This window comes from Crinia signifera, chromosome 11 (assembly GCF_055691185.1).
Source record: "Crinia signifera chromosome 11, ASM5569118v1, whole genome shotgun sequence".
NCBI classification, from domain to species: Eukaryota; Metazoa; Chordata; class Amphibia; order Anura; family Myobatrachidae; genus Crinia; species Crinia signifera.
This window is the reverse complement of record NC_139227.1, coordinates 50,841,951-50,866,115: the sequence shown is the minus strand read 5'-3', so window position 1 is coordinate 50,866,115 and position 24,165 is coordinate 50,841,951. Positions and strand designations below refer to the sequence as shown.

Sequence of the window (24,165 nt, the reverse complement as noted above, 5' to 3'; positions counted from 1 at the left end):
GCCTCCCATCAGAGGTGGTAGAGGCTAAGACAGTAGAACAATTTAAACATGCTTGGGATAGGCATATGAATATCCTTACAAAGAAATAAAGATCAAAAAGGGTTGAGATTACCTGAAGGATAAAAAAGGGGCAGACTAGATGGGCCAAATGGTTCTCATCTGCCTTCAAACTTCTATGTTTCTATGACCTGATTATCTATTTGGCACATGACAGCGCTGCACATTTCCTGAATAAAAGGAAGTCTGCTCCCATTACTGGTTACTGAGCAATAGTACACGCAGCCCAGTTCCTTCCTTAGTGACCCAGTCCACCTACTGTCTCCCATACAGTGTCACCTGACCCTACCATCAGTAATACAGGGCAAACAGTTATGCTGGGTACACACCAGGATGACAAGGGTGCGATCCCATCAATCTAGATCCAATTCCGATTGGATGTAGATTGTGTGGTGATTGGGCACTTTTCTGTCCTGGTGTGGACCGATACCGATCTGATGCGCGGTCCCGCGGGTCGGTCGGTCATTATTCAGATCCTACCTGCAGCAGGTAGGTTCTGGAAACAACCATACTTCCGGGTGCGGGTCGACATCGGATCAGACCCGCCCACGGTGCACATCGTGAGCGGGTCGTGCCCCCCCGCGCTTCATCGTGAGCGGGTCTGAAGAAACACTTACAGCCCGCTCACATTGTGCATCGTGAGCGGGACATCCTTGTGTGTACCCCACATTAGTGCAAACCAGTAAAGGGAGTAGTCCTGTATTACAGACACCATTTATATTCATATAATTAGTAAATTAATCATGGACCATATTAACAACTGTCCAGAAACTCTCAGGTCACAAGTGGAGAAAATCCAGATCACATCACGTCTGCTCTTGTATCTTCCGCCAAGGTGTAGCTGTCGCATACTGCACATGTCCTGTCTGCTGACAATCACAGAATAGAATCCGGTCCTTTATCTGAGAATATACCACAATGTGCTGCAACACTCAGCGATTTATTCATTATGTCATCACTTGACAAAATTAAAGTGGCAAGAAATATTTTATTCATGTCGCCACATTCAACACCCCACATTCATTTATTTATTTCATTTTTTGGGATCCCAACAAAGTTGGGAAGCCTCGTATCCGTTAGCTTGTATAATTGCGTATTAGACATTGGCCCTTGTTCAGATGAGCTCAGTACAAATTTGTTTGCAAAATGGGCAAAACCATGTGCACTGCAGGTGGGGCAGATGTAACATGTATAGAGAGAGAGTTAAATTTGGGTGAGGTGTGCTGAAACTGAAATCTAAATTGCAGTGAAAAAATAATGCAGCCAGTATTTACCCTGCACAGAAACAAAATAACTCATAAATCTAACTTTCTCTTTATACATGTTACATCTGCCCCACCTGCAATGCACATTGTTTTGCCCATTTACCAAACACATTTGTACTGAGCTCAGATCTGAATAATGCCCATCTTCTGTACATAAGAATTTCTTAGCTTTATAAACCCTGGGTCACCTTAACACCCCCACCCCTCCATTATAGTGCTACAGAAAATAATATAATCCCTAGCCCCTAATGTTCCATGTGAAGGACATTATACAGACTTCTCTTGTTGCAGAGGGAATGGTGCAAGAGCCAGAAATGTATAGGAAGTTCAGGTGGTTGAACAGGAAATTGGTGCACCAGCTCAGGCTCAGAATCCTTGGCGGCAGCGATCAGTGGAAAGACCTTGTCACTAAGGCCCTCGACTCCCAGCAGAGAAGCAGGAGGAGATGTAAGTTTTGGAACTGCTACATCACCATGTAAAATGTGCAAATAAGGCACCACAACCAATGTACATGAGAAATAAGAGCCTATACTCATCTCTGTCAAACGTCCGAGGAAAGACAGAGCGGTCCCCATAGTATTGTGTAGGATTGGTCTGGGAGGTCCTCATAGTATTGTGTAGGATTGGTCTGGGAGGCAGCTGTTATACTATACAACAATGTATTTTAGTCTGGAATGTGTCACAGACTAAAATAAAAATCATAAGTGTCCTCAAGTTTCTTAATAAATACATCTTTTTAGTAAATTCCAGAGACCCTGGACAGCACAGCAGTGACCACAAAGCACCACAAATCCCAGCAGCTTCCTGATCGCAAGTCCCAGAACACACACCCCGTTACTGCCAGGGCTGTGGTCCAGGCTCCTCCGTCTGCTTCCGTTGGTTTAACCTCATGCACCGGGGACAGCTGGTTGAGTTATCGTAGTAACAGTCTCTGGAATAAAAAGGATTTTTTTTTTAAATTCCAATAATTAACAAATCAGAATCTTATGGTTCTGTTAATTAAAGCAGCAATTTAGCATTACCCAGAATGAAAGTTTCCCAGATATGGGTGTGACCGTGTTTACTTCTGCACAATGACCTATATTGCAGCATGAGTCACACTGTAGGATAATGCTCCGTACACAGATAACAAAGCCTAAGGATGTATATATGTACGGTCTATTCTTACCCCAACTTTCAACTGCAGCTTAGACAAGGCCCTGATATAAATGATCCTACCCCAAGCAGAATATGGCATGTGACACCAAGGTTCTAGTATTTATTAATTAAAAGATGTATATCCTATTCTATAAGATGCCCCAAGATGGACACCATCGGGAAAATGAGATTTATGTCTTACCTGTTAAATCTCTTTCTTCGAGGACGTGAGGGGCCACAGGGCTAATGCTGGGTAGTGAAGTGAGAGAGAATTCCAGCAACCAAGAGGTTAAACTTCTTCTGCCTCCCAGGTAGACCAGGCTCCTCCCCTCCACCTCCAGACAGCTCAGTTTTTAACCAGACAAGGCAGGAGAAGAGAGAGAAGGAAGAGAAGCACCATACAGAAACACAGTCTGAACATATTCTAGTCCACACAACAGCGGAACTAGGTTACTACAACATTAGAATAACAAAAAGTAGGATTCGGCAGGTAAGAATCCCCGTGGCCCCTGACGTTCATGAAGAAATATATTTAACAGGTCAGACATAAGTCTCTTTTCATTCTTCGGGACACATCAGGGGCCCAGGCTTAACACTGGGAAGTCCTAAAGCAGCCACCTAAGGGTGGGGATGCACTTGTGCAGCAGCAAGTACACTCTGGACAAATACTGAGTCCTGGGAGACAAACTTGTAGAATGCATAAAAGCGCAGGAAGTAATTGGCAGACGACCAAGACAATGCCTTGCAAATCTGCTCCACTGTTGCATCACCCCTAACAGCCCAAGACACCCCCACAAGCCTACTGTAATGAGCCCAGACCCCACAGGAACCGGATGGGAAGCATCCAAGTTTGCCCACCTAATGGTGCCAGTAGACAATTGTCTGCTTCGTAGCAGGCCAACCTCTTTTTTGAAACCCATAGAGCACAAAGAGTCTGACTTCCAGAAAGGTTTAGTGCAGCGCACATACATGCGTAAAGCATAGACTACATCAAAGAAAGACTGTGCAGGAGAAGCATCTGACCCTTGAAAGACCCAGACCACAATCTCCTGGTTTACATAAAACTTGGACACCACCTTTGGGAAGTGATAAAAACCGGTTCGAAGAACCACCAGATTAGAATGGAAGATCAGAAACTGTGACCTACAGGAGAGTGCCGACAGGTCAGACATCCTCTTGGCGGAAGCAATTGCTAACAGGAAAATGGTCTTCAAGGTGATCCCACAAAAGGTCCACTGACCGTAAGGGCTCAAACGGTGGGGCCTGAAGAGCAGCGATTACCAGGGAAAGGTCCCATTGGGTTAGCGGGGGGGAACAAATGGAGGCTGGATAAGTAGGAAACCCTGCAGGAATGTGCGGACATCCTGCACCAATGCCAGCTTCCTATGGAACAAGATGGACAAAGCCGAAACCTGTACCTTCAAAGAAGATAAGCACAATCCAGCCTCCAAGCCCTTCTGTAAGATGGACAGAATCCTGGTCAAGTGGTAAGTTCTGGGATTGATGTGGCAAGCACTACACCAGGAAAAGTAAGTCCGCCAGATGCAATGGTAAGCACCCGATGAAGGAGGATTACATGCCCTAAGCATGGCTGAGATTACTCTGGCGTTAAAGCCTCTGGTCCTTAACAGGGAGGTCTCACCAGTCACCCCATTAAAGCCAGACTCCGCAAATCCAGGTGTAGACACAGTCCCTGAGAGCAGGTCTGGACCTAGAGACAGATTGGAGGGGGCACTGACCTCGCCTGTAGATCAGAGAACCAGATCAGTCTGGGCCAACTGGGAGCCACCAGGATCAGTGTGCCACCCTCCGCCTTCAAGTTATGGATCACTCTCAGGAGGAGCGAAATGGGAAGGAATACGTACATCAGAGCAAACAGCCACAGGGCTGACAGGACATCCATCATACAAGCCCCTGGGTTGCAAGCCCCTGGGTTGCAAGCCCTGGACCCTTTTATGGTGACCTTATGGTTGTGGCCCGATGCTAGCAAGTCCACATCAGGTCCACCCCAGTCGTACTAGCCTTTTCAGCACCTCCGGATGAGGTCCCATTCGCCGGAGGCTGACGGTTCAGGAAATTAGCTTCCCAATTGAAGACTCCCAGGAAAAGATCGCTGAGAGAGAAGGAATCTTCTTCTTCTTCTTCTATGCCCATTGAAAAAATGCAGGCTGTCTCCGTCATGGCAGCCTGACTGAGTGCCACCCTGGTGGTTGATAAGCCACCATCGTCACATTGTCCAAATGGACCTTCCACAGAACGACCCCCGAGCCAGGGTTCAACTAAGCAAAGGACCCACAAGACAAGTTCCAAAGAGAGAGACGGACGTACGGCCGGTGATAAAGCTATCAGCTGTGACCGGATGTTGGTGAGGATCTCCTGTTGTAGTGTATTGGAGTGGAATTGGGCATATTCCGCCATGTCAAACACCGATACCATCGAACCTAGGACCCTTATGCAGGCATGAGGGAAAAGAGACGTTGGATGCGGGACTGTAGAGTCCGGCAATGTTCCTCTGTCTGGTAGATCCTTTAATGTACTGTATCCAACTGGGCTCCCAGATGGATCATAGACTGTGCGGGAGTCATGGATGATTTGGGCCAATTAATTAATGATCCAGCCGTGACATTCTAGGACCATCACCACTGTGTTCAGATGTTCCTTGAGAACTTCTGCAGATTGTGCCAGAAGCAATAAGTCTTCTAGATACGGAAGTATCCAGACACACTAGATGTGAAGCTTGCTGCCCATCACGACCATGACATTCTTAAACACCCGAGGGGCGGTAGACAGTCCAAAAGGCAGAGCCTGAAACTGATGGTCCTACAGTGCCAACCCCAGAAACAGTTGATGTTCCAGCTTGATGGGGATATGCAGATATGTATCCTGGATGGTCAGGGATGCCATGTAGTCTCCTGGTTGTAAGGCTAAGACTATGGCCCTCAATGCTTCCATTCGGAACTTCAGGATTCGAACAAACTTGTTGAGTCTTTTCAATTCAAGAATAGGACGGAATGACCCATTGGGTTTCCGAACTAGAAAAAGGCTGCAGCAGAATGCCCAGCCAGGGATGAGGATGGCATCACAGGCTGCTGGGGCTATGTAGATGGAGAGCCTGTCTACCAGCTGCGTCATCATCTGAGTAAGCAACGTGGCCTAGGCAGGCTACTGAGAGGAGGCTTGAGCTGCGGGCGGCGCTTGCGCATAAGCCGTCCTGAACATAGTCCTGGGGGGACAGGGCAGCATTACAGGCTGTGCAAGACAGCAGTACTGGGGCCCCTGTCTTACTGGATTTACCCCTAGAAGACAAAACCGGGTTCTGTATACACTGAAAAAAGTGTAACAGACAGGCAGCTAATAGGCTCAGCTAACACAGTATTTTGCTGACAGGCAGTTAATGTAGTACAGACTACACAGCAAGCATACAAGGCATACAGTACAATGCAAAGAAAGAAAATGGCACTAAGCTCCTTAACCCTTTGAGGTCCGCATTAAAAAAAAGAAAAAAAAAGGAAAACATTTTTCTATGCATTTTTTATTCACTGAGGATAATATTAACAACAATCAATAGTTTAGAATGAGACCCCACAGTTTTTGAGATATAGGCCTCTACCAAAACTGTTGAGAAATCGGTTTATAATAAACTTTTTTATTTTGGTGCGGACCTCAAAGAGTTAAGCAGCTATGGCTGACTGGATCACAAACTCTGTAACCTGTGTCCTGTGAGGAGAGGGACAGGGAGGACTGGCCCAGGCTCTCTGGCAGTGAAGGAGGTGGCTAAAAGTGCAACGGGGTGGTGCGATGCACACTCCCGCACACTTCCCATCACACAGCTCAATAAGTATGTGCTTCACATACTTTTTGAACTAGGTCCTGATCGCATCGCACAAAAATGACATGCAAATTGCGTGTGATGCAATCAGGACCAAAACGCATCCAATAATCGCACCGTGTATGGGTACCTTTAGAGCTCTCCATGTCCCTGCTACACATGCTGAGAACAGGAAGGATCAGTGGTGGGAATCAGTGTGGGATATGCCACCTACTGTCCCGGGAGGGGAGTGGCTGTGTGAGGATGTGGATTCTCTGATCACTCAGGTAAACAGTTTAGTAACATGGCAAAAGCCCTTTATTGTAAATATATATACACACAGTGCACTGTGACAGTAACAATTACCAGCCAGGAAGGTATCTTACTTACTAAGTCCCCACAGTAGTATATGATTACCGATGCTTGCGTTCCTTTGCTACTACAAGCTGGCAGTATTTCTGTGTCCCCTGGCTTGGGATACCAGCTCACACAGTGCCCTTCACCATGAATTGTCTGCACTGATGGCACCGCAATGCCTAGTCCGCTTCTGTATGTCAAAAGTCCAATGCCTCTCTCTGCACCTCCTGTGCCAATCTCTCCCCTAGCCAGTAGAGCTCACTCTTGTTATACCCAGCCCTGTCTATTCATAACCCAGGCAGTTCAGGATGTTAGAGAGTTTGATGAGATGCAGACACAAACTGTCTGGGTTCCTGACTACAATGGGGTGTACATGATCAGATTACATGGAGCTCTAAACATAAGGCCCCCATACACTAGGGCGACTTGTCCTTAGAACAAGTCGTCCCCGACTTCCCCCTGAGCTTCCCCGGCTGCTCCCCGGGGGAGCTTGATTAGATTGGCACTTGATGTGCCATTTTTTACATGTGATAAATCGTCTTGATTTATCACATGTAAAAAACCCGGGGAGCAGGGGGGGGGGGGGGGCTAAGAGGTGGGAGCTGGTGGGAGCAGGGGGGCTGGGGACGCTGCGGGGGACACGTCTGTGTCCCCCGCTGCTGGGGACAGCGTCTGTGCGGCGAGAAGGTAGAGGGAGCAGGGGGGGCTGGGGACACAGGCTGCATAGAGCCGGGCAGGGGGAGCCGGCCGGGAGCTGTCAGTAATGAATAAAAAAAAAAAAGCCCATACAATGAATGGGCAGCCTGTGATTGGCTGCTGAGCGCTCTCTCAGCCAATTGCTGACTGGCTGAGAGAGCGCTCAGCCAATCACAGGCCGCCCATTCATTGTATGGGCTTTTTTTTTTTATTCATTACTGACAGCTCCCGGCCGGCTCCCCCTGCCCGGCTCTATGCAGCCTGTGTCCCCCGCAGCGTCTCCAGCCCCCCCTGCTCCCTCTACCTTCTCGCCGCACAGACGTGTCCCCCGCAGCGTCCCCAGCCCCCCCCTGCTTCCTCCACCGCCGCGCCGCCCCACTAGGTCCCAAGTCGGGTGGTCGGACGTGCAGCAGGTCCGACCACCCGACGCAGATCCGATGCGCACGGGACCGCGCATCGGATCTGAGGGGACATCAAAACTAGCCGACTTTGGTCCGATTTCGGCCAGATCTGACTGATCTGGCTGAAATCTGACCAAAATCGGCTAGTGTATGGGGGCCTATACACTGGTTACTGCTTATGTTAAATCACATCTGATAGTCAGGTGACTTAAAACAATGGGTAACTTAACCTATAGTAAATAACACTCTGGCCTAGACTTATTCATGTTAACAATTACATTAAGCACAGTATAACCAAATAAAGTACATATTCCAAATATAACAGGTAAAATATAGCTATACCATATAATATTATACAGAATATAAATAATAACTTACTATAATTAAGTGGAGTCCATGAGCAGGATCAGGGCTATGAAAGTAACTGCAGTTGTCCAACCCTGTGTGACAGAAGGTGCCAGCTGTGTCGTCACACCCGCTGCTAACAAATGGCCACCAGTGAAGTAACCTCACGCAGCGCCGGTAAAATGGCAGAGATCCGGTGCGTGCCAGGCAGCCCCACTACCGGTACTACTGCCCGCACACCTTTTTCCTGGTGGTCCAGCAGGTGGTGGACCAGTCCGCTTGTTAGCACAGCCCGGCGGAGCAAGGCTGCCTATAGCAGCCCCTCTCTGTGGTGCATGTTGCCTCCTGCCAGCATCAAAAAGAAAAAAAGCTTCCTGGCCTGGAGGCGGCGTAGAGGAGCCTAGTCTGCCTGGTAGGCCGGAGAAGTTTAACCTTTTGGGTGCTAGAATTCAATCTCCCATTCCACTACCCAGCTTTAGCCCTGTGGCCCCTAGCATGTCCCGAATAAAAGATGATCGCGTCTCTGAGGAGTGAAGTAAGTGACAAAGATCAGAATGCACTAATTATACAGATATTGGTCATGTCAGCAGCCAGTTAAAGTGACTCATCGCCATAACCGTAATGTCAGCACCAGTAGTTGTATGTGGCTGAACGGAGTAACACTTCACTAGTGGCTGCCATAGAGGTGAGGAGCAGCATTATTATATTATATTGTATACACACCACTCGCATGTAGATAGAGCAGGGAATAACTGGAGTAGTGCTTCATATGAGTGTGCTTAGCCTCCTATCCATACGTATCACTAAAGTAACAGAAGATTGTGGCCTCACCTGTGGAACACGGCCGCGCAGTCCTGGCATACAGATGTGTGACTGTCGAATGGGAACAAGATGTCTCCCTCCTTGCACAGCTCACACACAAAGCCCTTAGCCTGACAGCGCTGGGAAAAGAAAGATTAGACCGTGAGTTGAGCAGCAGCTTCCCTGGGTCACGTCAGCCAGAGACGACCCTACACTGGGGGTAACACATATGTAGGGGAGTCACGAACAAGGCTGTACTATGCTGGAAGTGCAAAGCAATACCCACCATGGTGTTTTTCTCTCACAGTCTATGAGAGAAACGTGGTGACCTACCACAAAATAATAGTACAGGGGCAGAAGGCTATTTCCTATTCCAGGAACAGTCCCAATGAGCCTCATACAGCAACTAGAGGCGCATCACTATATCACTGTGCCCAAGCAGGTGGTGGGTGTGGGTGGGGGGGTGGCGATTGTGCCTCAAGTGAAGCCATAACACCCTTAGAGGGAGATTTATCAAGCATTAAAATGGACACGGTGCAGGGTTTCCCATAGTAACCACATTCCAGCTATCATGTCTTAGACTGTACTAGACAAATGGTAGGTAAAGTCTGCTTGGTTGCTATGGGACTTGATAAATATTCCCCCTATAGCAGGCCTGGCTAACCAGAAGCTCTCCAGCTGTTGTGAAACTACAAGTCTCAGCATAACAGTTGGTAAAGCATGTTGGGAGCTGTAGTTCTACAATAGCTGGAGAGCCACAGGTTAGCCTGGAGAGTATGTGTACTGTGCCCTGGGACCCCGCTCTGCCATGTAATGCCTGTATCTGCCGTCGCACCTCACAGTCCAGCTTGATGTGCTTGGCGAAGGTGGTGTGTATGTCCGTCAGGGAGCAGCCCAACCGCCCGCTGCTGACATCCAGGAGATCCTGCAGGGAGTACATGTCATCGTTCTCCACAAAGTGCTGCCGCTCCTGGAGCTGTGGGCAAAACACAGGTTAGACAACGCAGTACACAACCAGCGGCACACAGGACACAACCCCCTGCACTCTTCTCCTGACCTGTAGAAGCAGCCGGGCCTCCATGGCTTCTTTGCAGGTGATAAAGTACGGTTTCATGAGGAGAATGTCCTGGCGTAACTTCTATTATAGGAAGAGGACAGCAGGAAGAAAACCATCAAACAAAACACATAAAAACCTCTGTATTTCCCAGAGGAGGTGGCGCATGTATTCTACCCAACTGTATGGGCAGCACTGGCACGCTGTGCCCAGTATCATGAGCGGGACCTGATCTTACCCGGATCTCCACAAGCTCCTCCACGTAGTTAAAGAGCAAAGGGTTAATCTCGCGCAGTTTCAGCACCGGCCGGCCCAGCATCAGCGCGAGGTACCGCATACTGCACCGCGACACCTGGAGGTGGAGACCAGACTTGAGTTGGTGGCAGAGATAGGAGAGTCTAAACCTAAAGGGAACATACGTGCTATATATAAGCAAGGGACTTATATACTACACAACGGAACCAGCAGTCAGTTATAGGCCACAGTCCATTGCGTTACCTCCAATTATAACAGTGCGTACAGTAAACCACCGTCCATGGCAAGGCAGGGACTTGCCCTTATGTGGTAAAATATGTAACAGCGCCTGAATGTCAACATAACATTGTTCCAGTATTCATGTCCTCACCATAGCCCAATTCTAACATGTACTGGTGACATTCTGAAAGGGGGGTGGGTGATACAGGTTAGTGGGGATGAGAAGGCAAATAATGAAACTGTACTAGATGGCAAGCTCTGCATGCAGACAGATACAAGCACCTTCAAATGAGCTGAGAACAGCAAAATGACCAGGATATTTTACAAAAAGGCCTCATTTAATGTTGGGGTGATATAAAAAGAAAAGTAAAAGTATAAATAAGGGGAGTGTCCTGTTAATAGCTAGTGGCTTACAGAACCTTGCTTTATGCACTATGGATTTCTGTGGGTTCGGTATGACTCGCCGACAGTCTGTATACCTACATCTCTGACGAGGGAGTTCAGCCACTGTTGGTAGGGATCCTGACGGTCAGACAGCTGAACAGTCAGGATTTCGGTGTCTGTATACAGACCGTCGGTGAGTCATCCGGCCCCGTTTTCTGTAGCCCATTGCAGACATTAGCCAAGGAAAGGCTAATGGTAACTAGAAGACTCCTCAATACAACATTCCATAAAGATCACACGGTTCACAGCATATCAGGAAGGGCAGATGAATAATATGTTTGTAATGTTCTATCACCTTCCACCTGTCACTGCGATACAGACCAGAGTGTGCTAGAAGCACCACCGCAAAGAGCAGCATTACAGGCAGAAAAGAGGAACTTCACAGGCAGTGACAGGTGCAGGGTGCTGTGATACAGACCCGAGTGTGCTAGAATGATCACTATGTTGACTTTGTTTTTTCTTGAACACAGGATACTTTTTCCTCTCCACCTTTTATCGTGCAATCCCGTAGCTGCGATCCATGCCTACCTTGCGTGGTTCAAAATCCCAGTTATGAATGGCACGGGCTGGGATGACGGCGAGGTCGTTCCAGTGGCAATTGCTGCAGTAGTACTGACCGGTGTAATCACACTGACGGGCCTCACTGGGAGCAGCGCCTGTATATAGGCAATGATCAGTTACTGGTACATGTATAAAGCAGCCCCTACAGGACCAGCTAATATGTAATCAGCTTGATGACATCCAAACCTCACTACTACATGACTATCACCTTCACTAGCTTGTCACCCCAAATGTAACAGGCTGTAAGCATATGTATGATCTGATAACATTTTCCCCCATCAGTTGTAGACAGTCGCCCTCCCCACACTAATCCTTGATCCGTATTGAAGTGTGGACCAGCCATATAGATCAGCATGAACAGAACAGAGAACTCAGCACTGACACAATGCAGAGGACAGTAAAGTGTACACAGCTTCCAATTGGACGGGCACTGTGACAATCACTTATACTTACTGAACCCCACCTTATAAAAAAAACAGGCAATATAAGATGCTCAGGGGAAAATTTACCTAGATGGGAGTTCAATTTCAAATGGGATGTTGCTATGGGCAACCAATCAGATTCTGGGCCAGATGCACGAAGCTTCAAAAAGTGATAAAATGGAGAGAGATAAACAACCAATAAATCAGCACCTGCCTGACATTTTACAAACACAGTCTGTGGCCATTAGGAGCTGATTGGCTGTCTGTTTATCACTTTTGAAGCTAAGTACATCTGGCCCACTATTATCTTTTAGAAGTTGCTAAATAAATAAGTAGTAGATTCTGATTGGTTGCCCATAGCAACATCCCATGTATAATAGAACTCCCATCTTAGTAAATTTCCCCATCAGTCTCTCCCATCTTCATGCTGTCCGGTCTCCCTGCTAGTCATACAAGGCACAATGCACACCGAAGGTGCTGGCTAGAGCAGGGTGCGGAGTGCGGTCCAAGTAAAATGTATTGCGATGGACCTTATTTCAGTCACCATAATAATAAATATCAGGTACAAACAATGCTAACAAAATGCATGGAATGTTAAAGCCAATTTTTTAACATGTAAAACATGTATTATGATGTTATCAAGAAGCATTTCCGGTTTCCTGCTACAAGTACTTGGCTGTATTTCCCTGCTATACTTACGTAAGGAGATCGGTGCCCGGCACTCAGCGCAGCGGTAATCCTGGGTGTCCAGTCCGGCTTCGGGACAAATGGTTAATTCATACTCCGACTGGTGACTGACCTTTGACCTCACACAGGGTTTGGTAATGAGGTTCAGACATTTGCTGTGGCAGCGATAATAACATCCTGAGAAACAGAACAGAGCCACATCATACAACCCTCAGATGGCATTGTCACACCAATATACCTGCCCAAGCATCGGGGACAGGCATCCATGGCTCCCCTCGGTCTTGCACCCAGGGCTGCGCCATGGGAGCCTCCACCCTAGATATGGCCCTGCACGTCAAAGGACTGGGGAGATAATAGGATAGATTTTCTGAAAATGACCTCTGCCCACAATAAGGATGCCATGCCTCATGCCTCAATGAGGTAAATGTTCCTAGTAAATGTTCCTACTGAAGTGATAAGCTGGCCCTAAACAGTGCAGGTATCTGTGGTATAGCTGGGTCAGTGTGAGGTGCAGGGTCCACAAATAAGCGATATAGTACCTTCCAGGAACTCACTTGAGTGGGCTGGTCCCATGGGACCCACTCCGCTCAGATTGGACAGGCAGCACCTGACAACGGGCGGCTGGGCCAGTGTGCGGCGCAGAGGGGGTGGCGGCAGCGCATAAGGAGCAGGTAGGGAGGAGGAGGGCCCGGCGGGGAGACGGGGTCCAGCAGCAGCTCGCCTCAGCAGCTTCCCGCTGACCTCCGGTTTTTGGTTTCGACAGCGCCAGCACTGACATCTACTACTAATCACTACACTGAAGCAGCAGCAGCTCGGGAACACTGCTCACTCCTGTACTGCTGCTTCAGTGTGGTGATTATTAGTAGATGCTGATGCTACCGTGATCAAGAGCCGGAGATCAGGTTAATCCCTATGGCAACAAGCATGTTAACCCCTATGGCAGACAGCAATCACTGCAGGTGCCACAGTCGTCCGCACTCCCACCAGTGGCACAGCAAATGCCCAGGAGGCCAGAGATGTATCCCAGCAGTCAGAGGCCAATGTCTCACCTGTGCAAGTGTACCAGGTCTGGATAAGGCCCCAGATAAATGTGCTGCACTTGTCGCACACCTGCTTCACACTCTTACTCTTCTCCTTGCAGAAGCGATGTTCCAGCATAATTCGCATGTTGGGCTCATCCTCGTGGGGGTCCTGGGGAGGGAAGAGAGGGGATGATGGATCACAGGCCAGGATAGAGACAGAATAACCCGCCCAATAAATAAATCAGATTCCATGTGTTATGTAATAGAGCGTCAGTGGCAGAGAGATACATACTCACCTTCAGCTCCTGCAGCTTGAGCCGGAGGTGGATGAGCCGGACCACAGCATCCTTTTGCTTGTCCGACTGCTCAGGCAGCTCCAGGATCACCTGCTTACACTCCTCAATGGCCTGCCGCAGCTGCTGGATGTCAGATGCTAGGAACAGTCCCTGGGGTCAGAGCATGGAGAGAGAATGGCACAGCTCATCAGCGTGGTATCAGAGAATGTTAATGGCCCCATAGCGCAGCAGTGTCCAAAGAGGCCCCGATGTCCATTCCACCCCCACGTTTGGTCTGCCATGCTGCTATCTCCACGGTTACATGCTGGCGATGCTTTGTGCTAATACAATTTGCTTACTGAGGCCGGGTGGTCAGGATAACGCGCAATATACAATCATAGAAATATATGGTCCCACTCACCACGGGCCGGGAGAAGTGATCCTCTGACACCCCCAGGTCCATCACTCGCTCAGGGCAGCGGAACTCTGGCTCACACGGTGGAGGGGGAGATCCTGGTGGAGATTCTGGTGGAAAAAGAAACATCAAACAGCTGCGGATATTACAGAGATCTAAGGGGGGACAGTGAGGAACATCACCCCAATGCACAAGGTGGCATTGCCTGTAGCGACCAATCACATCATAAAGGGATTTCCTAGATAGAAACAATATCACAAACATAGCATGGCCCAAATCTGACTCTGCAGCCATTGGCTAGAAATTATAAAGGCTAATCCAGGATGGCTTTGGATAGGAAAGTCACCGGAACCTCCTCCAAGTCGCTGACTATCTTAATATATGTATAGGGAGAAATGTAATAGATAGATATGGTGCCAGCCAATTGGAGAAAGGTGGACTGCCCACATGGTGCTCCTTCAGCTCTAACCAATCACTGCGCGCAGTTACCGGTATCCTTCCACCAGCCTCCATACCTCTCCCTATTCCTTTCTGTCTGTTCTCATCACATTTCTAGACTAAAGGAGAAGATACACGCTCCGTTGTGGTCTGGCTACGTTCTGTACTATGCGACGCGCGCTCCCGCGCATCACATAGTTAGGTATAAAAAGTATGTGCTGCACATACTTTTTGTACTAGCTACACATCGGATCGCAGTGCATGCACAATGCATGCGATCCGATACAATGTGTACTTTAATAGTACATAACAGAGCATGCATGGGCTCCTTACGGGGTACATTCACTAAGATGGGAGTTCTATACAAGATGGGATGTTGCCCATAGCAACCAATCAGATTTTTTTTATCATCTTATAGAAGGTGCTAAATAAGTACTGTAGAATCACATTGGTTGCTCATAGCAACAACTCATCTTCAATAGAGCTTGAATCTTAGTAAATGTACCACTATGCTCCTCAATTACAATCTGGTAAGGAGGAGCAAACGTGAAAGACAGACGAAGGCTGCAGAGGGTAGCGAGGATGGCAGCACAGATCATTGGGGCGGATCTCCCCGCTATCCAAGAACTATGCCTAGCCAGGGTTAAGAAGCATGCAGGAAAGATCTCGGCAGACAAACTGCACCCTGGCCACAACCTGTTCGAAACCCTCCCATCAGGCAAACATCAACCCCATCCGTCGGGTTATCCAAGCAAAGAACTACAAAAAAGCTTCTTCCCAATAGCTGTCCACCAACTGAGCAATATGGACTGTGCCCAATTCAAACGTGCGAATGCTCTATATTACGTGATGCATGTTACACCTCTTTTATCTTTCCCCCTTGTGTTCCCTGCTTGATGCTGCACCGCTACGACAAACAATTCCTAGTATATGCAAATATACCTGGCCAATAAAGCTGATTCTCATAGTCTCTAAGCTCCTGTTCTGGGAATACGCACCCTTAGAAGGCGCCTGCTGTACGTCCTCATGGGGGTTTTCCTCCTCCCTGGGCTTATTGAAGGGGTTGAGATGACCCTGACGGAACCTGGCCAACTTGTCATTGTATTCCATATCCAGTCACCCTGCAGGAACAGGACATTGCTCACATATTACTGGCTGCTATAGGTGACACACACACACACAAGGCTGCACTACAGGTAAGACACACACACACGGCTGCACTACAGAGGTGACACACATGCACGGCAGGCGACACACACACACACGCACATGGCTGCACCACAGGTGAGACACACACACACGGCCACAGGTGAGACACACACACACGTCTGCACCACAACTGAGACACACACACACGTCTGCACCACAACTGAGACACACACACACACGTCTGCACCACAACTGAGACACACACACACGTCTGCACCACAACTGAGACACACACACGTCTGCACCACAACTGAGACACACACACACGTCTGCACCACAACTGAGACACACACGTCTGCACCACAACTGAGACACACACACACACGTCTGCACCACAACTGAGACACACACACACGTCTGCACCACAACTGAGACACACACACGTCTGCACCACAACTGAGACACACACACGTCTGCACCACAACTGAGACACACACACACGTCTGCACCACAACTGAGACACACACGTCTGCACCACAACTGAGACACACACGTCTGCACCACAACTGAGACACACACACACGTCTGCACCACGGGATGCAGTTAATATCCCGGCGGTCGGGATCCCGGCGTTCAGAATCCCGACGCCGGAATCCCGACCGCCGAAATACCGACACATTCTCCCTCCGTGGGTGTCCACGACACCCCTGGAGGGAGAATAAATTAGTGTGCCGAGCGTAGCGAGGCACCGGGCCCGCTGCGTGGCGAGCCCGCAAGGGGGGGGCGATCCACGTCCCCCCCTTGTCGGCATTTCGGCTGTCGGGATTCCGGCGTCGGGATTCTGAACCCTGGGATTCAATACTGAATCCCTGCACCACAACTGAGACACACACACGTCTGCACCACAACTGAGACACACACACACACGTCTGCACCACAACTGAGACACACACACGTCTGCACCACAACTGAGACACACACACACACACGTCTGCACCACAACTGAGACACACACACACACGTCTGCACCACAACTGAGACACACACACACACACACGTCTGCACCACAACTGAGACACACACACGTCTGCACCACAACTGAGACACACACACACACGTCTGCACCACAACTAAGACACACACACACACACGTCTGCACCACAACTGAGACACACACACGTCTGCACCACAACTGAGACACACACACGTCTGCACTATAGGTGACACACACACACAGTTCTGCACTATAGGTGACACACACACACAGTTCTGCACTATAGGTGACACACTCACACAGTTCTGCACTATAGGTGACACACTCACACAGTTCTGCACTATAGGTGACACACTCACACAGTTCTGCACTATAGGTGACACACTCACACAGTTCTGCACTATAGGTGACACACTCACACAGTTCTGCACTATAGGTGACACACACACACGTCTGCACTATAGTTGACACACACGTCTGCACTATAGGTGACACACACACACACACGTCTGCACTAAAGGTGACACACAGGGCTGCACTATAGGTGACACACACATGTCTGCACCACAGGTGAGACACACACACGTCTGCACTATAGGTGACACACACACACACACACACACACACACACACACACACACACACGGCTGTACTATAGGTGACACACACAGTTCTGTACTATAGGTGACAAACACACGTCTGCACTATAGGTGACACACACAGGGCTGCACTATAGGTGACACACACACAGGGCTGCACTATAGGTGACAAACACACACGGGGCTGCACCATAGATGAAAAACTAGAACCCTCCCTTTATAGGTGAAATGTATAGGACAGATCACCACACTGCAGCCCTCTCACCTAGGCATGTCCGGCCTGTGACTCCGGGGCCTCCCCAGCCAGGAGCGGCCTGTGTCTCCGGTACCGGCCAGCTCTCCGGTGATCAGACGGAGCGGCCCCGGGCCCGCTCCCAGGCTGCTGCTGCCGCTGTTGTTGCTTTCATAATCGCACGACTGCCGGGGCTCCTCCTATCCGGCGGCGGCCTCCATGGCGCCACCTGCCGTCCGCTGCGGGGTACTGCAGGCCGCTCCCTGTCTGCTGCCCGGGAACATGCGGCAGAGCACAGGGATGAGGGATCTCTCTGGGATACGGTCATTAGGTCGACCTAATTAAAGTCGACAGGCCTTGGATCACATGGCTAAGGCCGACAGGGTCGGAAGGTCAATACAAGCATTAAGTCAACAATGGCAAGGTCTACAGTCAAAAGGTCAACATGAGTTTTTCACGTGTATTGAGCTGACGTGCCGACAGGTGGTATTTCATGGGTACTTCATCTTTGCGGCCACAGCTTACGCCGGTTACGTTAGCTGCTTTCAGAATAGCACCATTGTCCCCTCACGGGATCACTTTGCTCGCCACAACTTTACTAAAGGTAATAGATGCCGTCACTGGTGGGTGGCGTGCAGCGGCGTAACTAGAATTTTTGCGCCCCCCCCCCCCGCGCCGATATTGGCAGCGCCGCCCCCCTCCCCCTAGCCCTCCCACCCACCTTCCCAAGTGAAGTTAAAACCCCCCTTACCCCTCCGCATGCCGCTGCCACCGCATTCAGGGTCCCGCCGCGCATATCTTGTCCCGGCTCCGTCTCCTCCTGCAGTTCTATAATGACCATCAGAAAATGGCTGCCTCCTAACAGCAGCCCGCGCATCCTCTAGCATCCCAAAAAACTGTCTGATGTTAGGGGGCAGCCATTTTCTGATAGTTATTTTTCATTAGAAGTGAACTGCGCTGCGGCCGGGACCCTGAATGCGGCGGCGGCATGCGGAGGGGTAAGGGGGGTGTGTAAATTTACTTGGGTGGGTGGGAGGGCTAGTAACTATAGCCTCGCAGATCGGCGCCCACAGTCCCTCAGCGCCTCCCCGCCACCCCGGGGGCTGCGGGGCTATAGTTACGCCATTGGTGGCGTAGACACAGGAGGGTGGCATGGAGACATGAGGGCGGCGTGGACACTGGATGGTGACATGGACACTGGATGGTGGCATGGACACTGGATGGTGGCGTGGACACAGGAGGGCGGCGTGGACACTGGATGGTGGCGTGGACACTAGATGGTGGTGTGGACACAGGAGGGTGTCGTGGACCCAAGTTGGTGCGGGTAACACTACCTAAGTTCCGTAGCGTAAGCTGTGGCCACAAATATGAGGAAGTACCATTTCATGTTCTACCATCTAGTAGGGTGTGGAGGGAGAATAGTATAGTGTGCCCTAAACATGTCAAGCGGCTGTGGTACACTTTGACGGTGTTCATGTCGCCTATCAGAATCAGAATCAGAATCAACTTTATTGGCCATGTGTGCTTGCGCACACTAGGAATTTTTTGTGGAGTACAGTGCAGCATCAAGCAGGGATGAAATGGGGGGGGGGGGGGGGGGAACGACGACACATTACATGCATACCATTGAGACATTTTACACATTCCATTGAGACATTAAACGCATTACATTGAGAGCATTAAGACATCACTAGCGGGGATCACATGCCTGCCAAGCTGCACAGCGCCTAGGCAGCCATCAGCGGCGCCACTGATCGTTGCAGCAGCCAGGTAGGTAGCAATATAAGCAGGACAGTACATTTATCACATAGGGGACATGAACCCGCCGAGCTGAACAGCGCCTAGGCAGCCATCGGCGGCGCCACTGGTCGTTGCGGCAGCCAGGTAGGTAGCAATATAAGCAGGGACAGCACATTTATCACACAGGGGACACATACCCGCCAAGCTGCACAGCGCCTAGGCAGCCATCAGCGGCGCCACTGGTCGTTGCAGCAGCCAGGTAGGTAGCAATATAAGCAGGACAGTACATTTATCACATAAGGGACATGAACCCGCCGAGCTGAACAGCGCCTAGGCAGCCATCGGCGGCGCCACTGGGCGTTGCGGCAGCCAGGTAGGTAGCAATATAAGCAGGGACAGTACATTTATCACACAGGGGACACATACCCGCCAAGCTGCACAGCGCCTAGGCAGCCATCAGCGGCGCCACTGGTCGTTGCGGCAGCCAGGTAGGTAGCAATATAAGCAGGGACAGTACATTTATCACACAGGGGGCACATACCCGCCAAGCTGCACAGCGCCTAGGCAGCCATCAGCGGCGCCACTGGTCGTTGCAGCAGCCAGGTAGGTAGCAATATAAGCAGGGACAGTACAGTTATCACACAGGAAACACATACCTGCCGAGCTGCACAGCGCCTAGGCAGCCATCAGCGGCGCCACTGGTCGTTGCAGCAGCCAGGCAGGTAGCAATATAAGCAGGGACAGTACAGTTAAGCAGGGACAGTACAGTTAACACATGATACATTTGCACAGTTCCTAGGCAGCCATTTGCGGCGCCAACTTGAATCTTCCTGGGGGAGAGCCGTGGGTGGTGGGGGGAGGAGGGGGCAAAGTCAGTGAGGCCGGGGGAGAGTCAGTGGAAGTGGAGGCGGGGGGGAGGGCGCGGAGCTGCCACAGAGTTTACCCGGGGGCTGGTGCGGCCTGTTGGGGGGGGGGATCCTACCGGCCACTGCGGTGAAATTGCCGGGGGTCCTCCTGGCTGATCTGCCTCCTGTCCTAGGTGGCGGGGGATGGGTCCCTTCTCACCGGGTCTGCTGGTCTTCTTTCGCCTTCTTTTGCCCGGCACTGCATCCAAAGGGCAGTGGAGGTGGTCCTAGGGTGTCCCCCCCGGCCGGTGGTGTTGCCGGGGGCATCCGTTCACTATTCAGCCACTGTGAGCCGGCCGCGTCACCTGAGATGCAGGGGCCGCGTCAGAGCCGGCAGGAGCCGGCAGGAGAGGCCGCGGCTGCACTGCTTGGTCCGGGCCTCGATTTCCGGAGGCCGCGTCGGGATGCTGGCGGGTCCCAGGGGAAGTGAAGGGGTGACGCCTGGGCTGATTTCACACCCGCCCCATGCGGGTGAGCTGTGGCGGGCGCCTGGGCTGATTTGCACACCCGCCCCGTGCGGGTGAGCTGCTGAGCTGCGGCGAGCGCGTGGGGTCAGCCTTCTCCCCGCTCCGGCCGCATCGTCCTCGGGGGATCGCGGTGCACGCTTCCCCCCTCCTCCACCGCTGCCTGCCCGCCTCCTCTGACTCCGTCCCCTCCGCCGCAAGCTGCTCCTGAGGCCGGGGATGGTGGAAGCTCCGTGGATGGTGACGGAGCTCCACAGCATGCGACCATCCCCGGCCCCTTCCGGAAGGGGCCGGGGATGTTGACATTATGGACAAAAAAAGTGAAAAACTAATGTAAACCTTTTCACTGTCGAACTCTACTTTGTTATCTTGTTTAAAATAATACAAATAATATACCATTGACGCATATTCTGTGTCAGAAGTATTTTCTTTGCATTATTTTTTCAATTGTACCCTGTAAAATTGCTTGGGAGGCACCGGTAAGCGTGCCTCACAAACAAGTGTATAAGGGTATAAGTCAGGGCTGGGCAACACCGGCCCTCCAGATGTTAATGAACTATACATCCCAGCATGCCTTGCATCAGTTTCAGCATGGTCACATAGCAAAACTAATGCAAAGCATCCTGGGATATGTAGTTCACTAACATCTGGAGGGCCGCTGTTGCCCAGCCCTGGAGGTGGATGAAGCTATGCTGGGCTGGGGGTGGGGCTGAGTCATGGGCTAAAAAAGCCTATTAAAATAAATAGTGAATGCAGCACTTTTGGAAGTGCCTCATTGACAGGGCTGATGTGATTGGACAGCAGATCCAGCTTCTGTCCAATCACAGCAGCCTTTGTCAATAAAGCTTCCAGAGGCTCCACTTTTCCACAGCTCTCCCCTCCCTGCACGTCACCTCTCCACTGGCATACCTCCCAACTTTTTGTTCTTGTAAGGAGGGACAAAGGCACATGCCGCAGAATTAGGGGTCATAGCTTGCCGGGAAAGGGGGGTGGCCTATTATTGTGTTGTCCCGTCTTTGTCTCTGTGAGCCTCTATCCATGCCCCCATGCCCATTACACATTATGCCACACACCGTGCTGCCCCTTACACATAGGCCACACACCGTGCTGCCCATTGCACATATACCACACACCGTGATGCCCATTACACAAATTGCACACACCGTGATTACCCTTACAAAAATGCTGCACACCGTTCTGCCCATTATACATATGCCACACACCATGATGACCATTATACATATGCCACACACAGTGATGCCCATTACACATTATGCTACACACCATGCTGCCTCTTACACATATGCCACACACCGTGCAGCCCCTTACACATATGCCACACACCATGCTACCCATTACACATATGCCACACACAGTGATGCCCAATACAGTGATGCACATTACACATTATGCCACACACCGTGCTGCCCCTTACACATATGCCACACACCGTGCTGCCCCTTATACATATGCCACACCGTGCTGCCCATTGCACATATGCCACACACTGTGATGCCCATTAAACATATGTACTGAAAAAATATATGGTATAGTGGTATGGTGAGCGCTAATTAACTAGGTGGGTGCAGCCCCAGTGACACTTTATGGAGGTACACCACCTCCTATGTGGAACAATAGATTTGGTAATAGTGTCCCTGGGTGGCGCAACCCACGCTAGAAGGATGTATGAAAACACCAGCTATAATTAAAAAGAATTTATTCAACGATGGTGTACACCTAAAAAACACATATACAACAAAATGCAAGTGATCAATTCATATCAGGCATTACTTATGCACAATAAATCCCTTCGTTAGTCTGTACAATGGACAATCTGCAAAAAGACTCTCTCCTCACCAAATCATGGTGCTGCGGTGGGCTTAGCCCCTTAATGGAAAGGTCCTGCGACCACACCGCAGGTAGCTTGGTTCTTTTGCCAAGGAAAGTGCAGCGTGCTTCAAGCGTAGTCCAGAGTCCCCACCGGGATGAAAGTGCTTCGTGCAGTAAGTGCCTGGTGAATAAAGTGCCAAGTGCCAGCAGCAAGTGAAAAAAGCGGCTATGATCGCCGCTCCAGCAACGCGTTTCGGGGATAACGCTGTCCCCTTTTTCAAGCTGTATAGTCAGTAAGCTGCTAGATGGCTGTTTAAATCCCGTACCATCATCCTCTACCGCCAATCACTATCGCGCTATTTTCGCGCGTTACACAATTCAAAGTACCGTCATATGATCAATGATACTTCCTGCTTGCGTTCCAGCAAGTCAGGAAATATGCGCTCCATCGGTGAACATTCTGCCGGAAGTGATGTATCGGGACTGACGTGTCTGTTTCACGTCACATCCTCTGCGTTCCATCTACCGGAAATAGACGTCTCAATATGCTGACTAGGGATTTCTTTTGTAGTTTCCTATAACTTCGCGTGTCAGCATTACTTCCTGTTTGCGTTCCACCGATGGTAGTGATCATTACACATTTTCTTTCTCATATATTCGGATTTCTCAATGTATAGTGAAAGGTTTATGGGTAGTGACTCTCCTCATACCTTCTATGCAGTACTTCGTTCCTGCAATGTCCAGCCCTATTTACCGGGAGAGTCAGTCCCCTTACAGTTGTTTTCCTTTCCTTCTTTATTGATGAGTAGCATGTATGGTACATAAAAAACATAAAAATATAAAACGTAATTAGTAAACAAGAATATCCATAAAAACAAGCATATTATTCTAAAAACCATTTTAATTCGAAATCCGCATTCAATCCATTCGGAACAAGTGTATCTAAATTAAAAATCCACCTCATTTCTGCTTTTGCCAACTGAATATCCAAATCTCTTGATCTCCAGTTGGTCTTTATCTGTTGTAATCCTATAAATCTTTTTATGGATCCTTCACATTTATTGTGTATTTTTTTGAAATGGTCTGAGAGTGGATGAGTCATACATCCTTTTCTTATGTTATATACATGCTCGGCTAGTCTAAGTTTCAAATTCCTGGTGGTCTTTCCTATATACAGGAGACCACAATCACATTCGAGCATGTATATAACATTCCTAGAGTTACATGTGATAAACTGATTAATTTTATAACTCTTTCCCTTAATTTCTAGGGTCTGTACTTTTTTCTCGTTGTTTTTATGATAGGTGGATTTACATATAACACATGAACCACACCTATGGAACCCTTTGTTTCTTTCACTCATAACGTTTCTGTCCATTAATGCGCTTCGAACTAGGTGATCTTTAAGCGATGGTGCCTTCCTATAGATAAAGTGCGGGTGCTTAGGTATTACTTTGCCCAATACTGGGTCATCAAGTAGAATACGCCAGTTCTTCTTGATCGCCTTTTCTACTTGTTTATGGTGTGCCCCATATTGTGAGAAAAAGGCCCATTCAGCAAAGTTTTTATCTTGATTTTGTCTCTCTTGTATTT

At 49.6% G+C, this 24,165-nt stretch overlaps 1 protein-coding gene across 2 annotated transcripts; it reads right to left on the bottom strand.

Annotated features, from left to right (window-relative positions):
- Positions 1–1,025: 1,025 nt before the first annotated feature.
- On the bottom strand, positions 1,026–17,844 carry DEF8 (differentially expressed in FDCP 8 homolog). Of its 2 annotated transcripts, XM_083165269.1 has the most exons (12): positions 17,667–17,844; positions 15,658–15,780; positions 14,228–14,331; positions 13,828–13,977; positions 13,559–13,700; positions 12,522–12,686; positions 11,368–11,495; positions 10,160–10,273; positions 9,925–10,005; positions 9,703–9,843; positions 8,898–9,007; positions 1,026–2,253 (listed from the first exon to the last, which is right to left on the bottom strand). In XM_083165269.1, the coding sequence occupies exons 2-12, from the start codon at positions 15,767–15,769 to the stop codon at positions 2,157–2,159; spliced, it is 1,344 nt and encodes a 447-aa protein (XP_083021395.1). In that variant the 5' UTR covers positions 15,770–15,780; positions 17,667–17,844; the 3' UTR covers positions 1,026–2,156. The 2 variants fall into 2 exon arrangements, with proteins under 2 accessions (XP_083021395.1, XP_083021396.1); XM_083165270.1 differs by lacking the exon at positions 17,667–17,844 and having other exon boundaries at positions 15,602–15,741.
- Positions 17,845–24,165: the final 6,321 nt, after the last annotated feature.

Coding starts and splice junctions, on each gene's coding strand:
- DEF8 (XM_083165269.1), bottom strand. CDS start 15,769: ATGGAATACAATGACAAGTTGGCCAGGTTCCGTCAGGGTCATCTCAAC. Junction 13,701..13,827: donor TCAAGCTGCAGGAGCTGAAG/GTGAGTATGTAT, acceptor TTCCCTCCCCAG/GACCCCCACGAGGATGAGCC. Junction 12,687..13,558: donor GACCTGGTACACTTGCACAG/GTGAGACATTGG, acceptor TCTGTTTCTCAG/GATGTTATTATCGCTGCCAC.